General features: G+C 35.7%; 1 protein-coding gene across 1 annotated transcript; it reads left to right on the plus strand.

Annotated features, from left to right (window-relative positions):
- Nucleotides 1-1,626: 1,626 nt before the first annotated feature.
- On the plus strand, nucleotides 1,627-9,431 carry acp2 (acid phosphatase 2, lysosomal; the record flags this gene model as incomplete). The annotated part of the gene is given in 13 exon segments (XM_024294268.2): nucleotides 1,627-1,821; nucleotides 3,185-3,280; nucleotides 4,433-4,519; nucleotides 4,605-4,665; nucleotides 4,741-4,832; nucleotides 4,911-5,009; nucleotides 5,311-5,400; nucleotides 6,721-6,804; nucleotides 6,884-6,932; nucleotides 7,067-7,155; nucleotides 7,284-7,390; nucleotides 7,468-7,643; nucleotides 7,723-9,431. Coding segments are annotated over 13 exon segments (1,266 nt in total). The 3' UTR covers nucleotides 7,869-9,431.
- Nucleotides 9,432-9,850: the final 419 nt, after the last annotated feature.

A 9,850-nucleotide genomic window follows, 5' to 3' on the forward strand; every position in this document is an offset into this window, starting at 1 on the left:
ATTCCTCTAACCAAAAAAAGTACAAATTTGTTGTGCCGAATCCACAGCTCCTAGTGTGATAGTTCAGGTCAAATAGTCAAGCAAAGGCACCATCTACAGCTGCCTCTTGGTCATGTTTGGGGTCAGGGTCATAACCTACATGAAACACAAGTCTTTCTCTGTTCTTCTCCAAGGCACTGTTGATGATTGACATCTTTGTTGGACCGAAGTACTTGTCAAGAAAAAATTCTACAACTATTGGGCTTTTGGTTGATGGTAAAGTCAGACAAGTTCACACTTCACTTGTTTGAACCCGTCTCTCCAGGCCCTGGGTGGACGATTGGGTGTTGGTCATCGACAGTGAGACTCTTTCATGGTCCGGTCAGGTCCCACCTAAGCTGCATTTAAGTCTCACCTCCACTCTGCTTCCCTGGCAGTTTGTCTGCGTTCTGTCATCATGTTCAGCGTTTAACCCATGATCTTGCCTGTTTTTGACCCAGGACACTAAATAAAGCCCCAACAAACTGAAGCTTTAGGGTCATCACTGACCTCATCAAACTCCTTCTTGAGTTTGTTCATCTCCCAACCTCCAAATTTATTTGACTCATAATCTGGAGTAACTCTTACTATTATTATATTTTTTTGATTAAATTAATATAATAGCATGAAAAATAACTATTATAATCCCAACCACCAATTATTTTTGTTAGAACTTCTCTCCTCTCTAGAACACGATTCCAAATAACGTTCATAATTTAAAGTTTTATGGTTTATTTGATATAAAATGTTGCTCAGCTTGTTTATCTTTAAAAAAATCAAAGTTTACAACAATATGTCTGAACACAGTGTGTGCTACATGAAAAAAAATTTGTTTGAGGGACAACACTGACCTCTAGTGGCAGAAGTGATGAATATCAGATCATTCTTTTTTGACTAAAAAAAGACTTGAACATTTCCTTTTTTTTATTAAGGCTAGTCTTCAAAGAGAAAACAATGATTGATTACTTTTTTTTTAATTGTTTTGCATGTAAAAATGATATCACAATGTAAAATAAATGATGCAGCAGGAAGCCTCTAAGTTAAAGAATCTTTAAATTAATTAATTTTAAAAAATCAACCAGGTTTTGCATTCCATCCTCCTTTAATTAAAAAGATAAACAATAGCAAGATTAGTTGTCAAATATATCACTTCCAAAAGAGAGCATTTGCCTTGTTTATTACATCATATATTGGGTGAATTATAAGTTAAAATGAAAACAAATAAACGGTTTGAACCTTGTATTTATAGTTTTACCTTTTATAGCATTTGAAAAACACACAACTCTTAAAAAATATTAATTATTGCTTAAATACTGGTGTATTTTTCCAATCAGTTTTGCCAATTTTAATGGGAGGCAGAGTTTGAACAGTCATAAGACAGAAAGCTAATTAGCTAACTTCCGTTTCAGAGAGCTTGGTTTTGTCTTGTCAAAATAAAAGTAATGTGAGGCAACGTGTGCCTTTTTATTTTCTAAAAGAGTACATTTTAAAAGAAATGTGATTCATTTCGAATAGTTACTGAACTTTTAAAATTAAATATAACCAAAAAGATACTTTAAAAACATTTTAGCTCACGTTTAGATTTTTTTGTAATCTTTTATTTTTTAGTTTCCGGTTTCTTCACCCAATGTGAAGTAGATAAACGGGACGGCCAGAGGAACCGCTGCTTCGCCGCTGCCGCTGCTCCTGGAAAGCGGAGCCACGGACGGAGCCATGGTGTCCTCCGTCGTGTTGTTGGTCCTCTGCGTGGCTTCTGTGTGGGAACGAGCAACCGCGGATAAAAAACTCGTATTCGTGACAGTGGTAAGTATCTGCGGAGGGCTCGTTAACGACGCTAAACTTACGTACTTTTCGACGATATATTTTTTATTTACGTATAAAAAACATGTCTAAAATATTTAGTGTTTGTGTACATTTATATATATAAATAGAAATAAACGTTTAGTAAATTAAAAAATATATCCTTTTACATTTTTTGCCTTTTTTGCACGAAATGAATTTTGTCCCTACCGCTTGCTGTAAATACAAAGAGAGCTAGCTAACAGTTACACTTTTAGTGAAACGTTTGCTTGTTTTCATGCATTTTAAAGGTCTTTAGTACATTAGTTATTATACATATAGTCATTTTAGAGTTTTTAATGTAATTCTACAGTGTTATTCGTGTAAAAAGTCAATTTAGTGAGCATGTAAAATAGTAAAACACGACAAAAGTCAGTAGAAATTGACACTAGAGTGTATGTAAAAATATGACAAGGCGTTTATAAGGGAAGAATTTGTATTTGGACTCCTTTCTCTATTATTTCTATCAATTGTTTAAAAAATTCCCTTTTTATAAAGCTATTTGTTTACATTCTCTTCAATTCAAGTGAAACCACTAGGTGTGTTACCTGTCTGACCTTTTACAGATGCAAATGACCTGAAAACGAGGAAACATAGATAAACAAAGAAGCACTTTGGCTATCACTCCACCCAATGATATTACAGATTAATAAATGTTTAATGTTTAATAAAATAAACCAGCGTTTACCACTAAGATACCTGAGTTTTCTTTGGATCTGTAGCCCAAAACGGCACGCTCTAATTCCTTGTCTTATTCTTAGACCGCTAATTTCTGCAAGTGCTGTGAACACTTCCTGAAGCGGCCGAGATTAGAGCCTCAAAAAGCGGAATAATCCCCACCACAAATAGACTATACACACTTTTTTTTTTTTTTTTTTTTGGTTTAAGGTGCCAGTTTCATAGACACTTCAGTCAAGCGTGTCAGATATCTCGCCTCATGGTTTGACATTTAAGGGAATTGAAAGTTTTAAATTGGGTTTTTAAACCAAAATTCATTTCAGCAGAACATGTCGAGGTTTTTTTTTTAGGGCCCTTTTAGCAGTTTGTTTATTTTTTAAAGTGTGCCGTCAGCTGACAGGATGTCATAACTGCCACTGCTGCAGATTAAAGCAGAACAAAGGTTTCCACTGGGGTAAATTTGTGATAAGAAGCTGTATTTTTCTTAAATTTAAGTGTTTTTGAACATTTTTTACTTTCCACGTTCTATTTTTCTTCAGATTTTTGCTGCGTCATTCTAGTTGATGGAAATCCTGTGAAATATTGGGAATTTCCCAACAATTGGGTCACCTGATGTGTTGTTTTTTTTCCCTTTTTTTCATCTCTTTAGTTGTTTCGACACGGTGACCGATCGCCTGTCAAAGCCTATCCCACTGACCCCTACCAGGAGAGCGCCTGGCCTCAAGGCTTTGGGCAGCTTTCACAGGTATGTGGACGGACTCGCTCTTCTCAAAAGAAATTCTTAAAAATCTATCGTTGGGGAAAAATCAGCACTTAAAACTTGCCTTAACTTTGTTTCAAATCTTCGTTCTGAGAGGTGTAATTATTGCGAACTTTTAAGAATTTGCTTGCAGCCCCATACCACCAAACTACCACCCTCGTGCTTCATAATGGAAACTGCCTGCATTTGACAAATTAGGAGTTTTAAAAACACAAATGTAATCCAGTCTCTTTCTGTTGTCTGAACCGGTGTGTTTACTTTCAGACATCTGGTTCATTTTCTCTATTTTTTGTTAAATTAGTGCATCCTCAGCCATTTTTCACACTTATTCCCTTTTATTTTTTAAGAAATTCTCTCGTAGCTTATTTTAAAAAAATATTTTCTTAGGTTTTAAATAATATCTTTTATAATTTAGTTACTTCAAATATATATTAGTGAAATATTTATTTTGGGTGGTGAGGTTTTAGTGGTAATTACAGTCTAAAACATGTAAAAAAAAAATGTTATAATGATTAATTGATTGCATTTTTGTTTTTTTTATTCATGTTATTTTTCCTTGTGGTTGCAAAAAATTAATAAAAAGAACTCTCATTTATTTATTTTTCAAGTCTTAAAAAGTAAATAAATCATTTTCCGTAAAACTGTCGGTTGAGTTTTGAGGGGATTTGTCGATTTTTAGGAACTTAATACGTTTGGCTGCATTGGTGTTTTTTTTCTTGATTAAAAATTCTTCTTCTGGATCCCTTTGTGGCCAAAAACAAATAAAAAAATCCCCTAAACCAAGCTTTTTAACCTCTCTTTTAGTACATAATATCAGGATTTTGAGCAAAGTAGAGATTTTTGTCATTTTATGATTATTTCTTTTACTCAACTGAACCATTTTTCCATTAAATTAAATGAAAAATAAGGCACAAAAAAGTCCTTTTATTGGTACAATTTCATAATTTAGATAAAGAAATGAAAATATAAATAGTTGCAATTAAAGTTTTAAAATGGAAGAAGATGTAAATATTGCATTTAAATAAAGAAAAACACTCATTTATCTTTTTTTTGTTTATTTTTGGGGAGAATCACCTAATAATTCACTTAAACTCTGTAGAATCTTCTGGAGTCTGACTGTGGTTTCTCCTCCTTTAGGAGGGGATGAGGCAGCACTTTGAGCTGGGTCAGTACCTGAGGTCTCGCTACCAGAACTTCCTGAATGAATCTTACGATCGGCACGAGGTGAGGAGCTGAGTCTACTAAAATCACACGACTTTACAACCAGACGTTTTCGCGTTTAAACTTCTCTCCAAATCTTCAACGGCAGATCTTAGTTCGCAGCACCGACTACGACCGGACTCTGATGAGCGCCGAAGCTAACCTGGCAGGTGTGAGTCGCCTATTTCCAACTTCCTGTTCCTCTTCCTCTCTCAGACGTCTGTTATTTTTTGGATCCTTTCTAGGTCTCTACCCCCCCAGCGGGGAGCAGGTGTTCCGTCCCGAGCTGAAGTGGCAGCCCATACCGGTCCACACGGTGCCTCAGAGCCAGGAGCGGGTCGGTGCGACGCCGTCGGGCTTTTTGGGGGCCGGTTGCTAAGCGACGGCATTCATCTGTTTTTTTTGGCTCTTTCAGCTCCTGTCGTTCCCTCTGGGGGACTGTCCTCGCTACAAGCAGCTGATGGAGGAGACGGAGCGCACCAAGGAGTTCATAAACATCACCAGCACGTTCCAGGTGCAGCCTGGAACCTTCTAACATCACCGTTTCTCCTCAAACCTACAATTTTTCCATTAAGTGTTCCTCCTTTTACTAAAAAAATAAAACTTATTCTTTTTAAACTAAAATGTTCATATTATTTGACTAAAAATACAAATATATGAAATCATATCCGTTCATTTTTAATAGTGAATCACTGAAAATGAGTCACAAATGATCAGTGATTCTTTCAATTATGTATCTTAAAAAAAAAAATTAATACGTTTGTTTATCGTTTGGTCATTTATACTTGCTTATAGATATTTTTTTTATGTTTTAGGACCTCATTGAGCTGGTGAGGAATAAAACTGGACTGGAGCAGACCACTGTGGAGACGGTGTGGAGCGTTTATGACACGCTGTTCTGCGAGGTAACCAACCCACTGTACCTGCAGGACACACGCCCTTATTCTGAAAATCCACACAACCCTTTTTTTATTCATTTTTTGAGATCCATTACAACATTTTAAGAATTATGACTTTCAATTCAAGGGAGTTAAATGATTAAAAAATATATATATTTCTAGTTGTTTGTTGAGATTTTATCCCTGAGCTTTTTTCTTCTTTAAATGCAGTCAGACACCAGAAAGAATCAGCAGATACTTTGCAGGATGGAAGTTTCCTCCTTATTAACCTATAAAAACTCTAGAATCTCACTAAACCAGAAAATTATTTAATAATAAAGAGATTTAGCCCCCAAAAAACAGGTCTGTGCAGAATTTCAGGCTTAAAATGGGAGATTGTCATTTCAAATAAACCTGATCCCTAGTCAGTTATTTCCACAGACATGAACGGAGAAGGCATCATAATGTGTCATTGAGAGGAAATCCAGTTCTACTAGTTTTTTCAGTCAAACTTTAAGATTCAAGGTACTTAACTCATGGAGAGTATGGAGTACAACATTTCAATATTTGCTATATTTTCACTATTCAACAACTGGAGTGTTTCTAGGACTTAAAATCTGCACTTCACAGTTTCACTTGACACCTTATATTTGTCCTAATGTTAACACATTTCATTGCAAAAACATTTATATTAAATATGAAAAGGAAAATATTCAACTTTTTGCTTTTTGTAGTTTTTATTTAGTCAAAAAATAATTTATTTTAGGATCTAAGCTAACTTTAACTTAGATGGCCATTTGAGCATTCCTACACTTGAAACTAATTTAGCATGTAGACATTTTTACAATTTACGCTTAATTACCACATAGGCATTTTTAGCATATTTACCCTATTAACTCATTTAGCATGTACACATTTGAGCAACTTTATACTTTTAGCTAATTTAGCTTGTAGCCTTTTTAACTTTCTTACTACACTTTTAGCTAATTTAGCATGTCGCTATTTTAATTTTCTTAATACACTTTTAGCTAATTTAGCATGTCGCTATTTTAATTTTCTTAATACACTTTTAGCTAATTTAGCATGTAGCCATTTTATTTCTCTTACGGTTTTAGCAAATTTAGCATGTAACCATTTAGGATTTCTTGTACTTTTAGCTAATTTAGCACGTAGCCATTTTAGCTTTCTTACACATTTAGCTCATTTACCATGTAGCCTTTTAACTGGTTTAGCACTTCACTGTCAAACTTCCTAATTCTTAATTTTAAAGCAATAAAACACATTTTCTACACAAACTGAAAACAATTTATGACATAAATGTTTTTTTTTTTTTTTTTATTCTTCCAGGCCCGACACAACAAATCCGCCCCGGCCTGGGTGACTCCTGACGTCATGGAGAAACTCCGGATCCTCAAAGATTTTGGCTTTCAGGTAGAAGCTGCAACATCTTATATTTCATTTTAAAGTGTAATTTAATTTGAAATGTATTCATTAAACTTCCTGTTTGCAGGTCTCCTTTGGTTTCTACAAACAACAAGAGAAGAGTCGTCTGCAAGGAGGTGCAGAGTTTCATTAGCTCTTATTTTGAAAATCTTAATGTCCCTGCAGCAACTTCATCTACCTTTCATTTATTTTTATTTTTTTTGACTTTGTAGTCTTTTTGTCAAGACTTCTTTTCTTTGTTGCATTTCAGGAATCCTGCTGGGAGAAATTGTGAAAAACATTTCCAGGATGGCCGTTCCCGACCCCAAGCAGCGATTCAAAATGATGATGCTCTCGGCGGTGAGTTATGATAGTCCAGATTATCTACAGATTAGCTGGTAAGCAGCTCTGGAGCTCTCGTTGCTCTAATGTAGGTCAGATTTTGCTTTAAAAAAAAAGTGATAAATGAAGATCCCCGTTATCCACAGCATGACACCACCGTCGCTGCTCTTCAAGCCAGTCTGGACGTGTTCAACGGAAAGCAGCCGCCATACGCATCCTGCCACTTTTTTGAGCTCTACAGGAATGACGACGGGTAAAAAAAAGTTGGAAAAACGCCGGTTTGATTTCTCTGAACATTTTTAAATGTGAATTGATCTGTTTTGCACCCAGATCTGCATCGGTGTCCATGTTTTACCGCAACGACAGCAGCGTCGAACCCTACCCCCTCCAGCTATCCAACTGTTCCCTCGACTGCCCCCTAGAGGACTTTGTGAGCATTACAAGCCATTTTATCTCTAAAAACAGAGACGAGGAGTGTCAGCTGCCCTCAGCAGAGATTGACAGAGGTGAGCCCCTCGCCGGCCCCGCCGCCGCCGCCAGCAAAGGCCGACGCACTCACGCCTCTTTGTTCCCGCCTGCTTACAGAGGTCATCATCAGCCTGGCCGTGGCCAGCTGTCTGCTCCTCATCCTCATCGCCATTCTCCTCACCGTCATCTGCCGGCAAAGTGAGCCCCTCAGAAACAGGGGGTACCACCACGTGAGAAACCAGGAAGCCGGCGAGGCCTCCTGACAGAAACTCCTCCCACTGAGATCTGCAAAGATCGATTTGTATGACGTCAGCAGCGGCGGCGAGGATGATGAACTCTAAACTGTGTGACGTTTGAGTTTGTGGGTGAAGTTTGTCCATGACCAAAAAGCCTTAAAATAATGGGTGCTTCTCTGTGGCTAGTATTATTTTTGTATGGCTTTTCTGATTACAAGCTGTTCTAGTGTGTTTGGATCATGCTGGGAAAATCAAATGTGTTTAGAAATATTGTATGAGGTGTAATTTGGGAGCAGAAAGTGGAAAAAAATTGTAATTCTTCTCCAAAGTATGGAAGGTCAAAAGGGACAAAATGCAATAAAGTACAAATGACTGAAAGCATTATTTTTCTTACATTTAGAAAATGAATCTAACAATAACTACAATAGATATAGGTTAACCACATGACCAGGGATTTAGTGGGCGGAGCTAAGGTTTTCAAAAAAGTTTTTGCCAAAATTAAGTATATATTTAAGTAAATATTTGACATCCATAACGTAACTGGTGTACTGACGTACAAATGCAAACCAGAATCGTTTAATTTTTGCTAGCAAATTCTATGCTAACAAATTTTTTTTCTTTACCTCATAATTTGCCCTACCCTTTATTTGTTTTATAGAATCAGTGAAATTAAAGTTTGGAAAATATAAAAATGGATCCAACAATAAAAATATTATATATATTTCAAATTTCTGTGTATTTTGACCCATTTGGCTTTCCATATTTTTCCCTTAACTGCCAATTAAAGACGGCACCTTTTAAACCTTTTTACCATGAAAATGATTAACTTTATGTACTTGATACATAAAGGGAAATACTCATAACTGTTCCTTCTAAAGCTTTATCAAGAACATTTATGATTTATTCACAGTATGAATGTTTAAATCTCACAACTGAGCAAAAGACGAACACGTGATCGAGTAAATCAGCAGAATAATCACAGGTGGCCAGTAAATATGAGAATGTGATTTGTAATACAAGCGTGCACTCTGAACATATTTGTTGATTTAAATGTGTCTTTTTTTCTAGCTGGAATCCATCTTTGTTCTCACTTTTAAAAAATAAATAAAACAGGGCAGATCTTGAAGATGCTCGCGTTATTTTGTTAGCTCAAAAATGATAGAAATGGTTGCATGTAATTCAAATTATTTTAATAGTTTATAAAACAATAAAAAATCTATGAGCAAACAAACAAAAAAAGCAACATTTAGTTATATATCTAGTGTGCCGTAATAAAATAAGCACATCTAACCGATTTACGGAATTCAAAATACACATTTAAAGACTCCAATGCAAATTTTATGCTAACAATTTTTTCTTTACTTCATAGTTTACCGTAGCATTATTTGTGTTATAGGATCAGTGAAATTCAAACTTGGAAAATATAAGAACATAGATCCAACAATTACATTTTTTTTGTCCCTTTTGGCTTTCCATATTTATAAATTGTTTTTAACATGTTGTGGCTTTTTTTTTATCATGGTGGATGACATGTATTCCAAATATTAATCTCTAAAGTATTTCTTTAAATAAATGTTGACGTAGAAAATACGCTTTGGCAGCCCACGAGCTCCCTACTCCAAACTCTCAGTAACAGAAGGGAAGAGGGGGCGGGGTCGCTTTGTGCCAGTGGATCTTTAAAATGATTAATATCATGAATTAATTATTTAAATTAAAAAATGTAGTAAAAATTGAAAGCAAAAAACACAAAACTGATTTGGTAAAAAGATAAAATAATTTCTTGATGATGCTTCAATCAACTCAGGACATCAACAGTGTGCACTTTGTTTATTTTTCTTGCAAACTGCTTTTAAAATGTGCCTTTTTCCCATCGACAACCATGTCACATAGTTAAATTAAAGTCGCTAATCAAAGTTTCCAGCAGTGATTAAGAGCACAAAAAGCTGCAGTCTTCAGCAGGAATGACCCTCATAACCCTGTTAACTGGCAAATTCAACCACCTGACCCTG

This window comes from Oryzias melastigma, linkage group LG2 (assembly GCF_002922805.2).
Source record: "Oryzias melastigma strain HK-1 linkage group LG2, ASM292280v2, whole genome shotgun sequence".
Taxonomy (NCBI): domain Eukaryota; kingdom Metazoa; phylum Chordata; class Actinopteri; order Beloniformes; family Adrianichthyidae; genus Oryzias; species Oryzias melastigma.